Source organism: Phlebotomus papatasi, chromosome 1 (genome assembly GCF_024763615.1).
Source record: "Phlebotomus papatasi isolate M1 chromosome 1, Ppap_2.1, whole genome shotgun sequence".
Lineage (NCBI taxonomy): Eukaryota > Metazoa > Arthropoda > Insecta > Diptera > Psychodidae > Phlebotomus > Phlebotomus papatasi.
This window is the reverse complement of record NC_077222.1, coordinates 52,692,164-52,717,674: the sequence shown is the minus strand read 5'-3', so window position 1 is coordinate 52,717,674 and position 25,511 is coordinate 52,692,164. Positions and strand designations below refer to the sequence as shown.

Sequence of the window (25,511 nt, the reverse complement as noted above, 5' to 3'; positions counted from 1 at the left end):
GATGACAAATAGGGAAAGTGTGCCAAATTTCGGTCACTTTGAGTGTAATTTCGGCCATGCAAATAAATTAATTAAAATTATATATGTAATCTTCGAATAGTCAATGAATTCATTTTGTTTTTAAATATTCATTCATTTTACTATGTATTAACACAAATATCGTTAAATTTTAGGTATAATTTGAATTTAAATTGCGTTGTAAAAACTCAGTGTGGAAAGAGTCTTACAAAAAATGTGACACCCTACCGTATATTAATTGACGTGTATTAGTGAAATTCTTGCCTTTTTAAAGGGTTGGCGAAGCGTCTCAGACTTTGCGAGGTGCTCGAACTCGTGACTTATGGCCTGTATATACTAGAGAAATTTATGTCCATATCGAAGAATTTTTCCTACACAAGCGTAGGAATTTGCTTCAATATGGACATAATTTTTTCTAGTGTATAGAGGCCATTAGACGCTACCTCAAAAGTATTTTCGAAAATTTACCATTTATTGGTTAACAATCGGTTTGCGAATTCCCAAACTTAATAATAGCAATAAGCTTTGGGTCATTGATTTTCTCAAGAGCCCTCCTAAAATGATTTTATTGCTAGTTCTATTGACAATTTATGTTATGGGCGTGACTTATTTTTAAGAGATAGTGTTCTCTGAGTTCAGCCCAGAATTTGTTTATGAAATTCGCTTGTCCATGAGATGCCTATTCTTCTTTTATTTTAAATTTAATTTTAATTATAAATAATTTTTGTAGACAATACTACTGACTGATAATGTAAAGATATTTTAACATCTGGATTTGTCATGATGACTAAAATATTCCTTTGAAGATCAAATACATTAAATATAATATTTAAAAGTTTTAGTAAATATATAATTGCTCTTTCTTTGAGTTCGAGCAGTAAAATAAGAAATTCTTCTAAAATTTACTTGCGCCGTTATATATTCATAAGTGCGATATGAGGGATTAGCTCAATGTTTTTTGAAGCATTGCGTGTGTTTTTCTCACTTTTGGGGAGGTATATTTCATGCAAAAGTCTCGTTTCAATGCTATCCCCTGTACAATTTTTTTAGGAGGTGGTACACACGAACATGAGGACGCCAAAGCTGTATGAACCTAAAAATAGGGATGGATATGCCATTTCATGGATCTATAAATGTCAGTAAGGTGAATTGAATTTATTCATGTAGAAAATTGACTTCAATATTGTCTCAATCAAAAGTTTTGGTATTCTCGGAGACATGTGGCAAGAAATAAAATTGTCAACCGTACAAATTTAAATCTTCTTATTTCGCATTGATGCTTAAATGTCTTATCTCAAACAAAAAAAAATAGCACAGAATTTGAAATGCCTGTAATTATCATGAGAGCAAATCCATGACACACAAGAAGAGATCTAATTATGGAAGACTTTGCATGTCTCGTCTAAAATTTGTGTTTGCGCAATAAATTATGATTTCTGACGATGGGTTGAAATGGTAGCATAAAGTTATATGACATAAAAGTGAGCTCCAGGTGAGAAATGGAAGAGATATGAGATGTACACCTAAAGTTCCCATCTAGATTCTAATAATATTTTCATTTCTGTTTTTCCACGTCTTTGCCATGTCTTACAGTAAAATAAGACGTAGCCTCGACGGTCGTTAGTCCTCTAACAAGAACATTGGGATACGCGAGGAAAATGTGCTTTGCATAAAAAAGGGTATAACAATTTCTACCACTATGAATATTGATTTTTTTTCTTACAGACTATATACATAGGTAATGGAGTACAACAGTGTGGCATCTAATGGGATTTTTGTCCTAGGATTTTTGGCCTTTTTGCAAACACACCCCAATTTTGTGTATAGCCCCAAAAGCTGCCACATCATGTCAGGCACAGAGAGGGTTGAAGTAGTCCCAACTGGAAATTTCATCTCTCACGAGTGAAATTTCTTACAGTTGATTGTAAAATAAAATCAACGTTTAATGGTATCTTGTCTCAGGCATTTACACACTCAGGGTGACATCAGAGTTGAAAGCACTCTCCTAAAGCGACAGTCTTAACATGAAAAGATAGTTCTGGCAAAAAGACAACTTCTGCAAAAGCATCTTTTCAGCTTTAATGCTAACATGTTCTTTACAATTGTTTGTTTTAATACAATATTTAACTATCTTTCTCCAAGTTATACACCAACTATACAATTATAACTTTAATGGAGTATAATGTAATTTGGAACAACTCCTAAGGTTTCAAGGATTTTTGGGGTTTGTCTGCATTAAATGCTCAAATTTACACTAAAATAGAAAGATTAATTAAACCAAGGAACTTTCACTGATACACATAATAGAGTAAAAGTTGTGTAATTATACTTTTAAGGCTTTTCTTTCATTGCCTAAAAATTTTATAACTGACGCATTAAAATTGAATTGCTTAATTCTATCTAAAAATGAAAAAGTTCTCTCGAGTGTTGTATTTTACAATTAGTAGACAAACATCATGTTATAGACATTAATTATGCTTAGATCAATTATTGTCGTAACAGTCACATAAATCAGCAATGTTTGAATAAATTGTGGGTTTCCCTAATAGGACTTAGAATTTCTCATTTAAAGGATGCGTGTAAATTACGACAATCGCTGATCCAAGTGACGATGTATAACCTAAACCAGCTAATAAACTTAACCTCCCTAATAGACTACACTTTAAAATTTAAAACAATTTACATAAATTGTCACTAATAAGTGTTTAAAACCATATTTGTTAAATTTAATTTATAAAAGTAAAATTATAAGTTTTACAGTGCTATCACACTAGAATTTTTCACGTTTTAATTTTAAATTCAATTGAGCCAATTGAGCATTATAAGATTTCTAGAATTTACTTGAAAATTCTCACAGCCAGAATACATTTTGCAAGAAATATGGTCAATTTTAAATAATGCCGCGAGATTTTTGATTGTGAGTTACTCTGGAAAATGTGTGATAGTACTTAAAATGTCTTATAAGTCACTTATCTGTTATGAAGAAGGATCACAAAAGCCAGAAAAAAGATTTGTAGGCAAAGGGCTATTACAGCGACTCTGATATAGGGTAAAGTGGTACAAGTTGGACAGTGGTATAAGTTGGACAATGGTACAATTTGGACAGGGCTTTTCGTCTTGATAAATTTAGAACTTCATTTTTATTTGTATATTTTTAATGCTTTAGTTTTATAATTTGGTTTCTTGTGCTTAGAAACAAATTTTGTACTGTATTTATCAAGAAAAAACCATGTCCAACTTGTACCGGCGAATTGTCCAACTTGTAACACTAATTCCAAATTATACACTTTACCCTAGTCTTATTGAAAATCTGTATGAAGTCGTCCCAACTCCCAATTGAGATTTCTTAGCACAACAATTTCCTTCGAATGGCCTTGGAGGAACTTAATAAATTACTTCGGATACTTAAGCTTCACTTCATGCAAGTTTATCACTAAAACACTGTACTTATCTAATTTTTTGGCCACAAATAATATTAATTACGAGTAAAAAAATTTAATAAGATTAATTTTCTTCAAAAGGCTACTTATTTAACTGCAATAAAATTGAAATTATTGAGCAATTTTAACACTTTAATTTGCTGAATTCATATTTATTTGAGCAACCACATTTATGCTATTTTAACATATTTAAACAGGATTTTCTGGATCAAGTATTAGTTTTTATTAATAAATAAGTGAAGATCTATTAATTCAATTGGTTTTTAGTTCAAAATAATGCATGGGAACAATTTATCGGAAAATTAAATTGTATTTACAAATTGAAAAAATGCTAGTGTGATAGCACGGTTATAATTTGTTTACTGATGAGAAGCCAAAATTGACCAACAAAAATTATAGTTAAAATAAAATAAAATTATCATAAATATCGTTGCTTATGTCGCTAGCACACCTTTTTGATCAAGAAAATTTCATGAAATCGAAATTCACACCCTTTTCTTTCTCAAATTTGTTTACATAGGTCTGTTCTACTCTTTCACACTCTTCTTCTTCTTCTTTGGAACATCACACCAAATTTAATCTAGTTTTATCTAATTTTGAGTGGGAATAATGAGATGGACATATGGAAAACGTTTTGAGAGAGAAAAAGACGTGAATTTTTACGAAATTTTCCTGATCGTAAAATTTGTGCCGGAGCCATTAGGTTTCAAACAGATTTAACCCTTTAAGGACGATTGGGACACCGGTGACCCAAAAATTAAATTTTTCCTACGGTCATCTAAAATTGTGTATTGCTCTAAGAAGTCAGAAAATGTGATTTTTTCTGACCCCTGATTTTTGACCCTCTCGTCCTTAAAGGGTTAAAATGATCTTCAAGATATTTAGTCTAAAAATTTTTGGTCGTAAAGGATCAGCTCTAACTGTCATACTGATAGTTTAGGATCAGTATCAGAGGTTATTTGCATAATTTGCATAAAATATTTGCTAATTAAAATTTCACACACTTGCTCATTAATAAAATTTTAATGGAATTCGCATTAACTGTCACTAATGGAGTGTTCAAATATGGGTATTGCACCATTAATTCATTTAATTATTTAGAATTTATTTATTTTCGCACTATTCGCTTTTCTTTTATGAAAGATAAACTTGACGGCATTTAGTAAAGCAGCCCAGCTTCAGTTCTAGTAAAATCAAAAATATTAATGAATGACTTGAAAAAGGTTACACTGAGAAAAAAAAGAGGGTGCGATTAACATTTTTTCCACATAACATTAACACTTTTTAGGAGTAAAAATATATCAACATTTTTTAATGTTAATTTTACACCTTTTTAAGGGTAAAATGGGTAAAATTAACATGAAAAAAGGATAACTTTAACCCCTAATACACCTAAAAAGGGTATTATTTACACCGATTTCGGATCAATACTGCAGGGTAAAATTAACATTTCCGAAGTTATATTAACTTTTTCGGATTTCTCTCAGTGAGAATCGAATAGAACTGTATTAAAACTGTATTTTGGTTAAAAATTAATTATTTAGAGAAACTAGTTCATATGTTGAACTTGATTTTTTATTTAATGTATATAATATCTGACGTGATTCTAAGAGATTTATTGGAATTAATGGCTAAAAGTACAATGACCTTTTTCAGAAAATTGATTCAGAAGAAAGTATTTAGAAAAAGTTTAACCTTGTATCCTGAATCTACTTTTAGAGGAAACAGGGGCATAACCGAATGGGGTAGCACCGAATACTGATTTTTATTTCTAAACTACTTGGATTATAACGTGTTAGGTGGCAGCACCTAACCAATTCGGGTTTATCCCAGATTTTGCCAAATACCCTTCCGATGTAGCTTCATTTCCTTTCTTCTTGGATTGTTCCACATGTTAGCCTCGTGCATTATCTCGGTTTTAGTTTTAAGTTAATTAAACTAAAATGAATTAGTATCAGTATAACTCTAACTTCTAATTATCGTGTGGTATCACTCGGGCGACTCGGGCCATTTGGCAAGAAGGCCAGGATAAGACATTATACTAAACACTCCTATTCCTCATCAGGTAAGAATCACAACATTACGATTTCTTTCAGTGGACAAGTATCTCTATAGTATCTATAAATTCAAACAGATCCCGTCCTCTGCAGTCGAATATCTAATTTAAAAATTGCAGTATTCGGTGCTACCCCATGTTCGATGGTCCCCTAGTTTCCTCTATATGTATTGTCTGTGGAATAATTTTAATCAATTGGAAAATTGAGATCCCATAAACGGTTTATAAGTAATGAATTGAAGTCTTCTAAATTATGGTTCAAGAAACAGTTTAAATTATTCCTAAAATATGTCCGAAAGTGAAATATTATTATTTGGAAATACTTGCGAAATAAGCATTAAAACGTAGTCGATTAAAATCAAAACTCACTAAATAAGTCGAATCTTGACATTAAATTGTATGAGAAATAAATCTCCTAGAGTTTTTAACCTTTATTACTTAGAACAATTCGAAATGACGATTCTTCTATCAGAGGTTTATGAAGGTGAATTATCCACCTGGACTATCCTTGAAATATATTTACATCTAAAAAGAATTTGCTTGTGCAATTTTGGAAAATAAATAAGAAAATGATGGTTTTAATGGAAAAGAAATAAAGAGACTAGGGAAAAGTGAAAATAGGTCTAGAGATAATACCGCTTCATATACTGATAGTAAATCAATCACCTGCTCATAAAAGTTAAAGAAAAAAATGCAATATTCAAAAGTTGAAAGCATTCGGAAACTGATCAGGATCACCCTCTCCTAATGCTCTGCCTATGAGTCTGATATATATGAACTGTATTTTACTGTTTTTTTCAAATGCTGATTAAAAAAATATTTGTTTAGCTTCTGAGTACGTTTATTTAATGTTACCTATGTATTCAATTATTATAAAGTTTACGAAGTCTCCAAATTTTACGTGAATACTCTGCTTAGATTGTCCGGCAAAAATTAAAGCTCCCGTGTTAACGATCATAGTGTCGGTTTGTAGTGATACACCGAATATTACTTAGCTCTGAAACCGTTTAGAATAAGTAAGTTCATATAAAATTATTGGAGATTAGAAATTCGGAAATTTCTCTTTAATACAGTTTAGTAAAATCATTTGCAGAACTCTAATTACCACCCCAATGAAATTTATGATAGGCTCGTTACGAAGTGCTTACCCCCATTGAAACTGCTCCACACTTCCCTATGTGGATGTGTCTTTTCATATTCGGAATATTATGTAAACTAATTGTTTATTGCTTTAACATCAGCTCTTCTGTCCAGGCATATCTTAAATCTATGGGAATTTTATGTCTGGATATTGAGTGACTTTCGTGGAACACTATAAATTTTCTAGACAACCAAAAATGCCTAGAATGGGGGAAAGGGAAAAATGCAAGTCAGCTTACCCAAAGTGTCTCTTTTTCTGCTGATGATTGGCAAGTTGTCTGTGACAGTGGAAAGCTCTGTCGCATACATTGCAAGTCAGAGATTCATCTGTAATGCATGAAAATATAAATTTTAGATTTTAAATTTACAATTGAGCAAAAAGAAAAGGAATAATATATTATTAATGCCATACAGAACAATTTAATGTAACTTTTGAAACTTTCAATGTGCGATAGAGAAAAGTCCCATAAATCTTAGTATTATATACCCCATTCTTACCATTTTTATACACATCAACTGAAACATTGGCTATGTGCTTTCGTCACAGACATTTACCGCATTTTTTTGTTCTTTCCCCACATACCAAAAAAGAACCTTCATCGTTACGGAAAATTTTCGCGATTTGGAGAAGGAGAAAAATTCAAAATCCCATTTATGGCAGAATTTATTTGTATAATAAAAATTTCCTTCGAGTCATAGACTGTGCGGTGTAGCAAATGAAAATGCTTCCCCACCATACACAAAATACAAAATCGTAAAATTCTCATGGGAAAGTACAGTGACAGTGAGATACTCAGATGTAGGCTCATATTCAGGGAGATGTTCCTGTGCTGAAGGAGCAGATGGATCATGAAAAAGTGATCCAAAAGTACTTTCGGCAGGCGAGACATATTTTATCAAAAAGTGTTCGCTTTTATCTCACAAAATTGTTTCACTCTCAGTTACATTATATTGTCAAAGAAGCATTATGATTAGAAATCTTGGGGAAATATATGTGAGTATTCCTTATTTGACATGAAACACGGCAGCATGTCTTGTAAGATTAAACACTGGATTTTTTACATAGAGGACATTAGGGTTGTTTTAGACAAGAATGTTGTCGGAATACTGCACTTCTTAGGAAAAACAATTGTATTAATCCATTCAATGTACCAGAAATACTAGGGATAGTATGTTCATATTTTGGAATTAGTTCCTTACAATAAATAAGTTTTTGTTTTTTGAAGAAAAGGGGTGGCAAAGCGTCCCAGGCTTTGCGAAATGCTCGAACTCGCGACTTAAATGCTATAGCTCAAAAGTACTTTCGCATCATTTACCGTTTACCGGTACTCAACCGATTTGAATCGATTCATAAATCACTCAATAGATTCCACAAAATAGTTTAAAGAGTAATAGAAATTACATTAGAACAAAAATTACTTATCGGTAAAAAAACCGGTTCATTACCGGTTCACAAACGATTTGAACCGACTTATAAATCACTCAAAATACTTCCCAAAATACAACTCAGGAGTAATTTAATTGAATTTCGTATAAAAATTATTTATCGGTTATGAACCGGTTCATTCCGATTCAAAACCGATTGGAACCGATTCAGTTTTGTCGGAAATTCCAAGACCTTTCCAACGAGCCCACACATGACCCCATTCACTTGATAAATGTGCTTTCTAGTGTTTTTTCAATCTTTGACCTTGAAAAACCGTTATTAGGAATGGTTTAACGGTATTTTCGTCTAAAGACGAAATGTCGGTCTGGGTAATCTCTGAAACATATCCAAAAATGAAAAATAAATCGCAGGACGCGTTTACGAGCAAACCCAAAAAAAAATAGTATTGTAGGGGAAGGGGAGGGATGGGGGGAAAATGAGGGGCATGTTAACGATCCTTGCATTGACTTATAGGGGGGTCCCCCTTAGGTCCCAAGTCGCTGTCTCTAACCGTTTGGCCTCTAGAGATGATGACAGCCGAACGAACAGACGGACAGACGGACAAACAGCGTGACGCCAAAAACCTCGAAACTTCAGATTTCCAAAATTCTACCAAAATACGACTCCTTGGGGGGTAAGGAGTCGAAATATATATATAACTCAAAATCGAGGGATTATATTTACTGCTCTCTCCGTGGAGTTCGAGCAGTAAAAGTATCTATCATTGGGGCTGGGGAGACGCTGTAAAACGCGTGTATTAATGGTCACTGAATTTAAATTCTTTACATTAATTCAATACAAACTTCATTGTTTAAGATAGAGTAAATATAGGATGATAGAAAAGAATATGAAGACCAATTCTAATAAATTCAGCCGAATGTCATATTTTCCGTCTCCTCTTTGGAGTAAAAATTTTGCATGACTTTCATGACGTAAGAAAGAACAACAAAATTTATTTCCATCTCTGTCGGGCTATTTTTCTCAAGTGATTGAAGGACTAAAGTACTTAAAAATCCATCCCTGACAACAATTCGGATATTAATCACCCAGAAATAATTCAATGAAAAGCACTCAATTTGTGTATTATGTGTAATGCTATAGTAAGGAATAGGTTATAAACAGGTTTAAAGTAAGCTCCGCCAACATATAATTTTAGGCTACGCCTCCTTCAAAATTTATATGAAACTAGACAATTTTCATTAAATGTATATTATTGAATTCGGGAATGCCGTAGTACTTTGATTGCCAACTCAGAATTCGTAATAGGTGTTAGAAAAAAATAGATGACACCCACAATATTATTTTCAATGTAAAATATTTTAAAATACAATTAAAAAAATAAAATGATAAAATGAGTGATGCCAGGCAATGCATAAGTTAGAAAATATATGTTAGACAAGTGAAGCATGTATCGACTATGAAGGTTGGATCGTCATCCCAAAATAAAACGATGTTTTAAAATTATTTAATGTTGATTGCTGATTTTTTTTTCAAAATGTCTCGCATTCGTTACTAATAGAACACATATTGCAAAAGATAATTCGTTAAAAGCAACGAATAATTTTCAAAAGATCATTTTGTTTTGGGGTGACGATTAAACCTTCACGATCGATGCTTGTTTCACTTACTTAATTTTCAGAAATCATTTTGGAAGAGTCGTATTTGTTTCTCGTATTTGATACCGGTTTAATTTGGGCGTGATTTATTTTTTATTCGATGGAATCCTTAATGTGCCACCAGAAGACTTCATGGTGGATTTTTACTTGACTGATTTTCTAAAAACTCTAATTCAACATTTTTGCTTTGAAAAATGTGAATATTAATTGACCACAACTCCTAGAAGGGCGTGGCCTGTATTACCACACGATTTTACATTTAATAATGTCAATGCATAAAAAAAGGTACTCGATATCAGTTAAATTTTTACATTTACAGAATTTTAGATTCTTTTTACAAAATAATTGTAAAAAAAACTAAAAGTATTTGAAATACCCCTGCTCTCCCTTATATGTGTTTTATAGTTCTACCGTTCTTTCTATTAATCTTACGAGCTTTCGAATGATATAAATATGTCCATAATTCTACCGAAGAAGGCTTACCAAATATATTTTATATATAGTATCCTTTCCCATTTATATATCCTCAGTAAATATTCCCCAAATGGAGCATGAAAATTGACTCGCAAGATAAACTTCTAAAGAGAGAGACAACAAAACTACATACATAAAACTTCAAAGTGGTACAAGATAAACTCAACATTGCCGAATCACAGGGCCTTCCGTTACAGCTAAATTTCCGACATACACGAAACAGCAATATCCACTTTATTTCTAACTATCCAACCGATATTAGGGTGAGTGCAAGAGTTGGTAAAAGCTTGTGATCTTGTGATTTTGAATGACAAAATCAGAAAATCACAAAACAAGCACAATAAACTTTGATATTTAAACACTAAAATGAAACAATTTTCACAAAGCTTTAAGCAGCGGTTTATTCACTATAAATTTCTTCATTGTGTATTTAGGCATTTTCTGTGCAAACATTTGGTCAATCTCAATATTTGACTTTGCTTATATATGTAGTGTTTGTGTCCCTAATCCATACATTTAATCCTATGTGCTTATTGTATTTATTATTTTGCGGATTGGCAATATCGAAATAATATTCTTTATAAAAGGGATACAATAGACCAAGCATAATTTTTGGTATGAAACCAACCACGCAATTCCATGGAAATGGAGTTAAAATTGGAGGATTATTATGAACAAGAATTACCATGTGGCCGCAATGAAAGCTCACAAATTGTCTGATTTAACATGCTCAATTTTATAATGGACTGCAAAGTGGATGAAATAAAATGGACAGTCTGTTCGAGAGGAAATATACACATTTTTACTGCTGTTTTAGCAGACTTTTTAAATTCTTTTTAAATAGGTATTATTCTTTCTTTATATATACTTATACATACATCACATTTGGGGAGATTATAAGAAAAGTACTTTGTTCTTCATCTCCAATTTCAAGTACTTTGAACATCTTTAGGCTAGCAATTTTAAATTAAATATTTTGAAAATAATGAATATTTAGATTGAAAAGGTACATTAAATTAAATATTGAAGGAAAAATCCATAATGTAATTCGATTTATTTGTAGTGTTCAACTTTACCCTCAAAGTGTCCAAAATTACAATCTATTTGAAATTGAAAGCAGTTCCCCGAATTAAACAAAAGAAATGATAGTCTTCTTATCTCTAAAATACTTTGTTGCGTCTATTTAAGGTGGGTCTGAATTACAAGGTTAAAAGACGATTTTTTATACTGCTTAAATTGAAAAAAATAAACTATTTAAGACCATACCAAAGAAATCAGAAGTCATTGAAGTATTTTCGAGAAAAAAGAGAAAAAAGCAGATTTACGAGAGTTGAGGCAAGCATCGAAAACTTTGAAGCACGTTTTCTCCACTCTAATTTTTACGATTTTGTCCTACTGATGGGAATGATAGATAAAACACTTATTGGCATTAAACATGGACCAATTGAAATGACTAAACGCCCATTCTCTTCAGAAAACAAAACTCTTTTTCAGTTGAACCTAAATTGTTTTTGAAAAATATAATTAAATTGATTACAGCACTCAAAAAAATATCCTAAAATTGTTCGTAAATGTCAGTGAATTCCTAGTGGAAACTTACGAAATGCTCGTAAACTGTGTAACCCTATAAAAACTTCGAAAAAAATTGTACTTTTTTACAAATAATGTACGTAACATGATCACTTAACCAGGATTTTTTGTTCTTTTACAAAAACTTGTTCGTAAATGTTCGTAAACACACAAAAAAGTTTGTAAAATTTTGTTATTTGTGGCGTAAATTTTTGCCAAATTACCAAAAATGTACGAACAAATGTTTTCAAGCTTTGTAAAAGAACAAAAAGAGCATTTCGTAAGTCCTCCGAGTTCACAGACATTTATGAGCAATTTTCCGAAATATATATATTTTTTCTATGCATGTCAATATACTTTTTTTCCCAAAAAATGCATTTATCAAAACCCTTAACCCTCTAACGGTGTTTTATTTAATATGCGAAAAAAAGTTCTAAAACAATGTTTTCTAGGATAATTATGATCCAATAAAGTCGAAAAAGCCATCAATTCTTCATTATCTTTTTTAGTTTAGGCACTAGGTGAGAAAATATAAAAATTTTTTGAAACTCTTTTTGCTTCTAAAATTCACATTTTGAGTTTTTTTTTTCAATTTTTTAAAATAAAATATACAAAGTAGAATGACATATCTTTCAGTAAAAAATAAATTTATTTTAGTCAGATAACTTTAAATCGGTATTTTTATGGAATTTGGAAATGAGTTTTTTTTTGCACAAATATTTTTTGTTGCTTTTTCTCTTACCTGTCACACAAAACTTGGGATAGCAACAAAACGAAAAGTCAAAATGAGTTCAAACTTTCAAGAGATGTTTATAAGACTATTACCGAGGACACTATAGCACTTTTAAATAAATAAAACCTTTATTGCCGCTGTAAATGTGATTTTTGTGAAGACCGCCTGGACGCGGTCTTACCCGTCAGAGGGGTAAAGAATTTCAGGCTTCATGATTTTCTCTGGTTTTTATTGGTTTGTTTAAGGGGTTACGTGGTTCTCGTTTTTTGACAAAATAAAAAAAATAACTCAAGCTTTTATGCATAGAAAATGTTGTGCTTTTCTATGCTTTTTATCTAAAGTTTGTGATATATTTTTTATTTCAAAATTTTAAAAATTCAGCCATTATGCCCAGCGCACAATAACTTTTGCTTGTAAACATGTTTTCAAAATTTCCCATGAGAATGAGCGAGATGACTAGATCTAGATCTCACTCACTCTCATTGAAATGTCAAAAACATGTTTACCAAACAAAAGTTATTGTGCATTGGGCATTAGTACCTGATTTTTGTGGACGGTTGTTTAAAAAAAACAAAACATACTTTACAGTGGACAAGATTTCTCAGAGTATATTCGTCTGTCATCAAAAACTAAATATTTCTGTTTAGCTGATGATCGTTAGAATTTCTTTTTATCTTGATCACAACTTATTCTAATAAGACAAAACGTGGTGGAAAATACGCCGAAAATTGTATTTTTTTTGTGTAAAATTCTGCCAAAAATCCAAATTTCATTTTAAATAAGAATATATCGTTCAAGTACTAGTTTAACATACCAGCTAACAGAAAATATTTAATGTTTCGACGTCAGATGAATATACTCTGAGAGAAATCTTGTCCACGGGAAAGTATGTATTTTCCAAAAAGGTTTTCGAAAATTAGGTCCCTATGGCTGAATTTTTAAGATTTTTAAATGAAAATTTCAGAAAATATAGTTTAAAATGTTGCAAGGAAAAGTGCCCAAGCTTTGCACAATTACTTTGCATAATTACTAATTTTTTCTTATGTTTCTGAATGTGACTCCGCAATACCGCAAATATTTTAAAAACAGAACACTTTCTCCTAGTTTTTAAAATATGGGTGCGATGAGTCACATTTATAGAAAAATTTAGTCTTTATGAAGCTTAGACCGTGCAAAGCTTTGGCACTTTCCTTTATACTATAAATGGGAACTGACGAACGTTGGGGAAACAAGGGACAGCTTAGAAAAAATTTTTTTCCCTTCTTTCCCCGACGACGTTCACCGGATCCCATTAATTGTATTTTATGAGCTTAAAATAAATTAAAATAAATAAAAATAAAAATAAAAATTTATTAAATTAAAAGTATACATCTTTGGTAAAACTTTCTTGAACTTTGTTTATTTAAATCTTTATATGAATATAAATAAACTGAATCAAACAGTAATTTTGTTTTGTAAATATGTTTTTGAAACTTCAATGAGAGTGAATGAGATGTAGATCTAGTCATCCCGCTTTCTCTCATAGGAAATTTTGAAAACATGTTTACAAACAAAAGTTATTGTGCGTTGGTCATAAGTAAACTAATGTTTTAAAATCAATGCACGCTGATGAAATGATTCTATTTATGAATGCTTAATTCTAGATATTAGAAATTATACTAATTAATTCAGTACCCTACAAATTCTATATGGTAACTAATATCGCTTAATTTATTAAAATTGTGTGTTAAACTCCCATTTGAGTGAAATTTTATCTAATAAATTAATTTTTGTTTCCGATAAATTAGGCACAATTTTCAGGAAGCCCAAGTTTAGTCACAATAATCGCTAATGAGAAATTTCCCGAGGAATTTGAGGAAAAACAATACGGGGGTGTGATTTTTAATCAATAACCTTTGGAGATTGAACAGATTTATCGTGCGATTTTGGGACTTTTTTTTCGCCCAAAACTGTCCATCAATCATCGAGCATGAGATTCAGTGGAAATGGAAGCTTTCACTTGATACCTCCCTTGGTAAATTTCATTTTTATTTTATCACTATATGCATAGAGGTTAGTAGTGGTGATTAAATACTTAACGTGATACTAGATGCAGAATAGAAAGGATATTGTTTACTTTGACAGCAACACTGAATGACTATATCCACAGAATTTTCAATTGGTTTCAATAATGTCATTAAGGTTGTTGAATAATTCAGCAAAATCTAAATATATGCAAGTGTTGCACATAACACAGAGGTTGGGGTTGTTTGCCTTTCCACACATAATTTATGTACTATACTACCACAATGCGAATATATTATGGGATAGAATTTCCAGATTATTTGCCTGGGGGAAAAGTGATCTAAACTGAAAATGTAATTAAACACGTAATATACGTGAACAAGGACAATAAATCACAATTTCACCTGAAGTGTGATTGTGTCTTTGTCTCGAGCATAGTAAAATGCTCCGGCTCTGGACAAACATCACACATCATTTGGATTTGATTAAATTCCCAGGCAAGTTCTCAGATTAATTTACCTAAAAGGTCAATAGATTGTGGGAGTGAATATTTAGAGGTACATTGTATTGGATATATTGAGAGAAAAATTAACAAACAAAACATCAAAGGTACAAAGTAATTTTACATTAATTGAATGTTTCTGCAACAATAAACATTTATTACCGAAGTAATTTGATATGTAAATTCTATGCCTTATCTATATTACGGCTTTATTAGACGTGCTTTATTACAAATTTCAACATTATCCTACTCGATTAGATTATGTTGACTTCTAAATTGAAAATTGCCTGTGCTTAAGTGGGTGTTATTGAAAGCTTTGATATATTATCTTACTTTAAAGCTAAATTTATACACAATTGATAGACTTTGGAAAGCAATTTTAATCATTTTGATTAAATATTGCATAAAAGCACTCAATTATGACGTATTTGTACACTTATGATTACGTTGATTCCATTTCATTATATTATTATAAACAGTATAATTAATTATTTTCTTTATTCCTTGAATTATGACATAATAGCAGTTTTTAATTTAATTTTAACAATAAAATAGAGAAAAATAATTACTTGATATCATTTTTTTTGCTAATTACGACTATGATTTTTTGAATGGAAATTCATGAAAAATTCCTATAAGTATATTAATTTCACTATTATTATTTATCTAATTAACATAATTATCTTTCGTATCTGAAAGAGTGTATTATTCTCAGAGAGTTTAGTTATTGCAATAATCAAATAATTATGTTTAATGGTAGTTTTCTTTGTTAAATTAAGTTTAGATAAAAATGTGCGAGGTTAGAATAAAAATCACAAAAATAAAAAATGAATAACCTGGGGTGCCTGGAGTGGAATGATAGTACCTTTTTGATACTATCGAATCGACAGTATCGATAAATCTATATCTGTTAAATTAAATGAATTGCGATTTTTTATGCAATGTTGGGCCATTTATTGCATTCTTAATAGAACGTAACTTATGATAAATATTTGTATTTAAGGTAAAGGTAGTAGGTATCGGCCAGTTAAGAAAAATGCTCCATATTTTGCTTAAAATATAAGTTCTAGACCAATTTTTGTCATTTTTGTATATGCCAATTGGACGTTTAGTATTCCATTTACCTATTTCTGTACATTTTATTTCATAATATTTAGAGAAATTAGTAAAAAATAGGCAAAACTTGCAACCATGTACAGTGTATATTGCATCGGCCATATGAATTCAGACGTAGAAGACATCGGCCGGGACTGAACCAGGTATCGGCCTCAAATTAAAACCCTTTTAAAATAATACAGATTTGAATACTTTTTATTAATTTTATTATTTACTTCATTTTTTTAGTGCCTTGAAACTACCAAAAGTAAATTCAAATTTTTCGTCTTTTCTTTGCCTTCAATTCGTCACCTTTCTGAAATTTTCTTTTTAGATTTTTTTCTTCCTTTTCTTTCTTCTTTTTTTTTAAAAGCAGCTCCTTCTCAATTCTCTTTTTTTCTCTTTCGTCTTTTTTTTTTGCTGTTTTTCCTGTTCTGCATTTTCTTTCTCCAACTCTTTGTCTCTGAAGTATGCTTTCCACTTTTCTGAGGTAACAGCAATAGGCAGCCTTTCTTTTTTCTTTCTGGTCGTATTTGTGTCCAGTATTGGCTTGGGCCAAAATAGAATGTTCTGAAAGAGATTTTGAGCTTGAGTTGAGGATTCCTTCTCTAGCACTCTATTCGCGTCAGATTCCGTGGAAAGCTCGGGATCCAAAAATTCTTTGACTTGTGTTGGCTCTAGCAAATCTTGCGCGGGTTCTGAGAAAGTTTCCACAGACTCTGCCGGGAAGTTTATTGGCTCTAAGATTTCTGCAGTCTCTACGAACACGGGTGACTCCTCATTGTCTAGTAGAATGAATTCTTCAGACTTGTTAATCTCGTCTTCGGTTACGTTTATGGGCTCTCTAACAGATTCCAGCTCGTATTTAATTTTTTGCCACGCCGAGAATAGGGCGCTGTATTTGGGAGATCCATCCCAAATGTGAAACTCAGCCTGCTGAAATTGCTGCACAACCTCGTCAGGTATGAAGTTCTTCATTACCTTCAAAATAGGACATACAACTTCAGGGTACTTAGAAGAGGAATCATCGACTGAGCGTGTCACTGTTCTAGGTTCTGCAACAATTTTTCCTGTATCTATTGCTTGCGGATTGAAAGGATAGAGACCGCAACGTCGAAAAGCATTTCTTAAAATTTCCTTGTTCCTTAGAGATCTTATGGCTTTGTCTAAAGTAGGGATGAAGTGTGGACGGTTAAATCTCTCTCTAGGATGTGCCAATTGCCACCTCCCACACTCTTTGGACCATGCCGCCTTTAACGGGAAAAAATACCCAACATCAAGGGGCTGGATGACATGGGTAGCATTTGGAAAAAGCACAATAATCTAAAAAAGAATCTATTAGAATTATTTTAGATAATTTAAAGAAATTAATTGAACATACCTCAATACCGTGATTAGAACAGAACTCACTTAGTGGTAATGTCAGGTGAGATTTGTGCCCGTCTACGTACAATACCACTGGAAGTTGAACTTTGTTCTTAATCAGCCATGGATAAAATGTATTTACGATGTACTCGTAAAAACATTCTCCCGTCATCCATCCCTTATTCGAACTGCCAATTGCCCAACCATCAGGAGCAGCTTTGGCCAAAAGTCCAGGCACTCTTTTATATGAGAAAATCACTAGAGGAGGTGGCATGTCTCCGTCAGCGGATGCCATAAATAGGCAAGTAATATTCTCATGATCATTTGCATAAGAAACTCCATGGACTGACTTGGCTCCTTTCTTTGCCAACACTTTTGCTCCCTTTGGAGACATTGCAAATCCCGACTCATCACAATTAAAGATGCGGTTTGGCGCAATTTCCGTGAGCCCCTTGCTCGTAAGGTATTCACGAACCTCCAGAAACCACGAATCCAAGTTTTCCTTTGTTATTTTTGCCCGCCTTTCGGTTAAATTCTGGACCACTCGGAGAGAAACTTCTGGATTTCTTCTTAAAAACCCTTTAAACCAGAACCTTCCAGGGCGACTGTTAGTGAAGGGAGCCTTCATCTTTTCATTTTTCAACATAATCCTGATCGTATCCTGGAGCTCGGATTTAACGACAGGAAATCCGGATTCGGCTCGTTTCACAATCCATTCCACAAGTTGAGATTCTTTTTCTTGACCCAGTACAGGTTTGCCAATGAATTTTTCTTCTGCTTGTTTTCCTGAGAGTTTGTCATTCAGGGTCGACTTGGGCACGCCGTACTTTGCGGATGCTTTTCGAGAGGACTCACCAGCCTTCACGGCATCCAGCGCATTTTTCAGAGCTTCCTCTGAATATCCAAGTTTCTTAGGCATCCTTGTAGTTGTTTAACATCAATAAAACACAATATTCACACTGGGAAAGTTCTTTTTTGACATTGAAAACATAACCTATACTGACTCCGGGAATGACATCGAAATTCGATGAGCATGCTGGGTCGAAAAATCGCCACGGAGACAAGTGGCCGATGAGATCTACACTTGGAAGAAAATGTACTTGTTCTCAATTAATAATTTATTTGTAATTATACGTGGGGACTTAATTAAAAAGCATTCTGATACTAAAAGCAGAATAATTGAGCTATATTTTTTTTAATCAGACAAATTTGTAAATCATTTTAATGAAATATAATGCCCTATTTTGTGTCAGTGAAATTCTTGTTATAAGATCATAAGAATTTGAGAAATGGCTGCATTTTGATTAAGACTCTGATACAGTGACTCAATTAATGGGTTAAGTAATTATATTTTCTTAAAAAAATCGACGAAAAAATCAATTCAGAAGATTACCCATGAACAAACGCGATATACTAGACATCAGATAATTGGTAAAATATAGCGAATAATTTTTAAATATTCATTTTATTTTGGTGGCCGATCTCTTCTACAAACTGGCCGATACAAAATACATGGCCGATGTTTGCTACTCTTACCTTAGCTACAAAAAGTACAGCTATCGTTTAAAATTTTCAGATTCGACCGACAGTCGATACTATCGAAGAGAAGTTATCATGTGATCCCTGTTTTTATTCCCAAGATTATGTATCACGCAGTTAAAAGTTACTAAAAATATTTTTTTATGTGTTCTAAACATTTTTGAGATTGTATTGCTTTGTATATCTTTTTCAAAATTAATTAATTCTGGAATATTAGTAACTTATTAAAAGGAATTTAGCCAAGCATTTAGCTTTTTAGTAAAGAATGAAATCGGTTCAGTAGAATAGAGCTATGCTCACCTAAGTGAAAAGGCACTACAAGGAGGGTTTTTGCAGTTTGATCAACAATTTTTCGAATAAAAAAAGATAGATCTTTCTTTTACGTGCTTTCTGTCTGAAAAAATTACAATATACCACTCAAATGACTCAAAACATGTTCTGTTGATCAAACTGCAAAACTGTTTTTTTTTCAGCACTTTACTGTATTCAAGAGCTTCTACATTATCGGCTCTTCTTTGTGCTGGTTCCTGTCACGACTGCTTTTCCAAGTTTTCGTCGTGTTTCTAAGATCACCAAATAGTCGTGACAGGAACCAATACAAAGAAAAGTCAATTATATAATAGAAACATTTGAAAACAGTAAAGTGCTAAAAAAAACATATTCATTTTTAGTATTTCAATAGAAAGTACCAAAATGGAGGTATTCTCATGCAAAACGAACATTTTTACTTAGCATTTCACTGTTCTCAAGTGTTTTTTTTTACATAATCGACTTTTTTTGTATTGGTTCCTGTCACGAATTTTTGGCGGTGAAGTGGGGAAAACAGTCGAGACAGGTACCAACGTAAAGAAAAGTCGATAAAGCAGAAGTACTTGAGAACAGTGAAGTGATAAAAAACATGTTCATTTTCTATTGGAATAGCATCACTTTCTCTTTTTTTCAAAAATTTTTGGTTTGCAAAGTCTGTCCCTTTAATAATTCTAATTTACTTAATATTGTTAAATTACTAAAAGATATTAACATCCATTGATCAAAAATAAATATTCTGGCACTAAATTTATTGACTAGATGTATGGCCAACCTAAAATTAGCATTTTGGAAAAAATCAGGCACAGTACTCCCAGTTCTAACAGTATGAAATCCAAATACCATTTTTTCTTGTCAGTTTGAAAATACAATCCAACAAACTTTTTATTAATTTTTTTGTAGAAAAAAAAGTATGATTTTGTTTTTAATATGAAGAAGTGCAAGAACTGCCAAAAGTGTATATGTTGCATTATTTAAAATAATTTTCCAGAAAAATAGAGTAGTATGGGTTGGAACCGTCGATGAAACAACAGTTTTGGCATTTTTATAACATCAAGTAGGGGAAAGTGCCCATGCTTGATACCATTGGAAGCTTCGTAATGACTAAATTTTTCCTATGTTTCTGGACAAACGTGACTCCGCAATATATTTTAAAAACTGACCACTTTCCTATACTTTTAAAAAATGGTTGCGATGAGTCACATATATATTGTTGAAACATAGAAAATTTAGTCATTACGTAGCTTCCAATGGTATCAAACATGGCCCCTTTCCCCTATCCTCTCTACCGAACCTGAGGTAATATAAACAAAGAAAATCTTTGATCTTTGGTTCACTTTGAAATATTGGTTCTTCATAAATTTCTACCAATCATGTAATACTTGAAGCTTAGCATATGTGGTTATACCTCTCAAACGGTAATTCAAAAGCTTAGCAAGATTAATGCAATCACTTTAGATTGAATGTTGGTGTGGTATATTTTATTTTGTGCTCCAATTTATACACACATATCCACGCAGTAATCACCTTGTACCTCTCTTACCCCATCGATTACCCTTCTATACCCGCCCCGTATATTGTACAAGAGATGGGCAAACACATCGGGATTGTGTCTATTCGACTGTGAATAATGGGAAAATGGACGGACAGGCGACATGGGAAATTCGGGTGGGTATTGAGAAAATTAAGACTTCACCAGGGAAAAACTTATTTGGCCTGTTATGTCTGACTGGCCAAAGTGATGGGGGTGATTGCATGAAAGGAGGCAGAAAAAGAGCGGGAAAAATACTCTTATACACGCCTCATCTATTCCACTTGTTTTTCCTTACCGTAGTCCTCATCGTCGGACATGGCCATTGCTTGAAGACGGGCAATAGTGCTGTCATCGTACCTCCGATTTCTCAGTATTTGATTCCTCATGGTCTGCTCCAATTCCAACTCTGAGTCCGATTCTTCAATATTGCCATCGGTATCCCTCATACCAGGGGGGCCCTTTGTGCTGTCGCATGGACAATTATCAAAATCAATTAATGATGTCTCAGTGGCTGCAGGCATGTCCCGTCGCATGGAGTTGTTGTCATCCGAGTCCACACTCAATCGACCATAAGCCTTTCGTGGGGGCCTCGGGTTATTTTTATCTGCAATAGGGAAAATGTTATTAATAATTCTGGTATTCCCTTATATGATAGTCTTGGATAATGTTACTGTTGATTAAATTGCACTTTGCTCACAGAAAAGTTTTTCATTGAGCAATACAATCAATGAAGAATGTTTGATATAATATTAATTATGGTAATTAATCGTTATATTTACATAGAACAAAAACTTGCATCATTAAAACTGCAATATGAAAATATCAATTATTTATTGGAAATTGGTAGACAAGTGAATTTTAATGCTCATATTATTTTATATTTGGGATATCATTTTTCATTGCTCGAACCCCGCAGTAAAAGTAATGATACATTATAAATTCTTTAATTTTTTGACCCGCCAAATTACCACCTTTCATCTCCAATTTGTTGATAAATTGATAAATACTTCTTGGATCATACGATTCGCAAAAAATTATGCACTCTGCCTGTTTGTCTGTCTATCAGAACATACAAGCTGAACGGTTAGAGTTAGCCGGTTGGAGTCTTTGGGAACCCCCAATTAATTGACATTAGCATAATTAATATGGCCATTATTGCCTCCATCTTCTTCACCGGTCATGCGACAATTGTTCTGTTTTTGGATACCTTTGAAATTTTGTATAAGTGGATGAAAAAATGCCCTTGAATCATTCCTAATAACGGTTTTAAAGGTCAAACTTTAAAGAATCTAGAGATCGTTTTTCTTGAGAGATTGGGAACACTTTGGGATCAACAGAAAGACTTTATACAGACTTCGAACCTAAGGGCCTTGACAGACTTAAGGATTAGCCGAGAGACGACTTAGCGTAATTATATTCGAAATAATGATTAAACCACATTTCTATCATTTTCCACTAAGCCGTCTCTCGGCTTAAGTCCTAAGTGTGTAAAGGGCCTAATGCCCTAGACACACTTACGACTTAAGCCGAGAGACGACTTAGTGAAACATGATGGAAATAAAGTTTAACTATTGTTTCCAATATAATTACGCTAAGCCGCCTCTCGGCTAATCCTTAGGTGTGTCAAGGCGGTCAAGGCCTTAAGACTTAGTCATCTGGCTTAACTCCTCTAATTCCTTATCAGGCACGATTTTTTAGAAAATTGTTATTTAGGATTGAATTATAAGGGCAAAGGCTTCACTAGATTTTGAAAAATCAACAAAATTGCTTGTTAATTAAATTTTTGAGACGTTCGGGAATTGGGATAAACCTCCAGTCTGAAGCCAATATTAGATTGAGAACTCTGACAGGCCTGAACCAGTTCCAATCTTTTATTATTCGGTATGCATATGAACTGGTAGGTTATAAACCGATCACAAATCTTAGTTAAAAAATAAATTAGTAATATATTATTTATGCGTTGTTCTCAGTAAGAACAAATCAAAGAAAAGCTTTCAATAAAGTTCCAACTCACGAGTATGAAGTCTAACTGCATAAGTTGACTATTAAAAATAATTTTGCTAATCCACACACTTAGGGTAAGTGTGCCTAATTCCGGCCAGCTTGCAATTTCGGCCACATTTTTTGTTCTTCGAATTTCTATGAACTTTTAGATTTTACGTACTCTAAAGATGATACAATGCAAAAGAATAACAAAAAATGTAGCTTCGACAAACGAGATGACGTGAAAAAGTCATTGAAAGATTCCCGAAGGGCAAGGAACTATGAGAATGAAGGTGGCCGAAATAGGGTACCAAAGCTATGTCTATATTTTTATTCATTTTAAAATGTATTAAGAATGATTTTAGAGTAAATAAAGACGGTAAACTCTTTACAAGGTTCCATGCAACACTCTTTCAGAAGAAAGAATAAAAAAAATCAATTTGTATTTAAAATATTACATTTCAAACTTGAGACTTTGACGCTTGCATGCAACTATGCCGAAATTTGGCACACTTACCCTAATATGAAAGTCTCGAATTTGAGCATTCTGCAAAGTTATGACGCTTGACCATAAGTTTTTGTGATTATATCAAATAATTGGATTTTACAAAATTATGAAATTTGAATGCGAATTTTCATTTATAAAAAGTTGATAAAAAAGTGATGAATGTGTATTTTGCAATGTTTTATTACGGTTCACAATATCAACATCAAGTTAATTTGCAGAATTCAGACGAACTATACTTTGTTTAAATAAGCCCGTTTAGCTTTTTGGGCTAAACAAATAAGTTTTTGCTATAGAGGGTTTAAAGTTATGGTTCACTTTAATTATCTTGTAAAAATAAAGGTTTCATTTGAAAAGCAAAATAAAGTTAGGTTTGTTTAGCTATATAGCAATATGGTCCAACCAAATTTCTACCCCTTTATGTGAAGTACGAGAGGATGGAAAATTTCAAGTAGCATTGCTTTTCTTTACCTGAATTAATATAAAGCTTGTGTATATTGTTATTATAAGAATTAAATAAAATACTACAAAAGTTGTAAGTAGTGTTTATTGATAATTTAAAATTGTACTTTTACCTAGTAATAAAGTGAGAATACAAGGCTCAGGACGACCTTTATTCTTTTCGATACTTTATTTCTGTTCACTATAGAAAAAAAAACAATGAACAAAGTTCGTAGGGTGCTGTAGTTAATCTGATAATTTCTTATTTTTAATAAAATTTCACTTTAGAAAGCTCACAACAAATTCTGCAATATTTTATTTTGATAAATTTTCAACACTTTTATTTTCAATTTAATCTTCCAATTCTATCGCTTTCAATACTAAAGTTTAGGTAAAGAAGGACTGAAGGTTGTCGGAAAATTTAAGAAATGGGATAATCTTTGGGGTGTTTTTTTATTGTCAGTCTTGTTCTAACCATTTAACCTCTGGTTATTGGGGTGACTTTCACTTGTTCCTTTTTTCTTGTGTTGTCTGAAAATTCGATTCGACAATTTGGTGAAAAATTGTCACAGAAGCCTTCACTGAATGAAGTCTTCCGGCATTTGAAGCAGTTTGCAAAAATTCCTTTTAGAGAGGATTTCTTTATCAATTGGTGGGGTGTTTGTGTGTTCTGAGAGTGAAAAGGCGAAAAGAAGATGATTTTGCTGGCCACTGAGGACCTCTAATATTTTTTTCTGACCTGCGATGACCTTCTTGCCATTCTGGTTGCCATGTGATGTCTGATTAGGTTCAAATATATCGACGATATTGAAAAAGGATTAGGGAGAAGAGTTCGGTCGTATTTTGGCCATTTCTCTGGCACATAAAGATAGTATCGAATTTAAACACTCTTCCCACCATATAGCAAATCACATTGACAAACGTATGGGGAATTTATGTGCTTCAAATTCTCTTGGGGAAGCCTTTAGGACACAGACGAATAGTCCCTCAAGGGTAAATTCTTGAATCTTGCTACTTGAATCACTGATTGCCTAAATCAAAAGTTTCTTTGGCGGAAAATCAATTTATGAAGTACACCTTGGGAGGAAGAGCGACTGTTTTCTGGTGAGTTGAAGATTGGAGGTGGATTGTTGAGTGCTATGTACTCGTCGTTTTTATCATTAATTATTCAGTATAGCAAATATAAATCTCGGTTTTCCAATTAACTTTTTTTTTGCCCTAGTGATGTTAAACCATCACACACACATTCATTTTTTATTGTTTCACTCTCGATAATAAATCTTCTGGTCATACGGAAGCAAAAAATGCGGAAAATCCGGTGCTTAAAAAGCACTATGAACTAAGGTAGAACCCTTTAGTAGAACGCTCAATTTCTCCTCTCATTTCACTCAAAAGAGCATAAAAAAGAATCAGTAACCTTTAGTTTTCGGGTATGTACTACAGGAGTAATATGAAAAATTCTTTACGAGAGTGAATTAGGCAACTATAAAATAAATTTCACAAAATATTTACTTAACTTTGAGATAGATTTTTTAGGCTAAAAAAACATTTTTTTTTCATTTGACGTTTTTCACTATTCATTTCAAAATATTCGTCTATTCATTTTCAAACCTCTTATCATTGGAGTCACGGAGGACTTAAAACATTCAGGATAATCTTCTATGCCTTTCAATTCTCCGGCACTTCAGAAAGGTGCTCATTGCTCATACTCAACTCGAAAAAGACGTTCTAAGGAAAGATTTTGAATCTGTTTTAGCTGTCTCAT

General features: G+C 32.5%; 1 protein-coding gene across 1 annotated transcript in view; it reads right to left on the bottom strand.

The window, feature by feature from the left end:
* The window catches only part of LOC129806149 (uncharacterized), an 86,169-nt gene that overhangs the window by 22,421 nt on the left and 38,237 nt on the right, over positions 1-25,511 (bottom strand). The window contains exons 2-3 of the mRNA XM_055854529.1: positions 21,113-21,421; positions 6,894-6,981 (exon numbers count right to left, since the gene is read on the bottom strand). Of these exons, the coding sequence (XP_055710504.1) occupies positions 6,894-6,981; positions 21,113-21,421 (397 nt within the window). The remainder of the gene's footprint in view (positions 1-6,893; positions 6,982-21,112; positions 21,422-25,511) is intronic.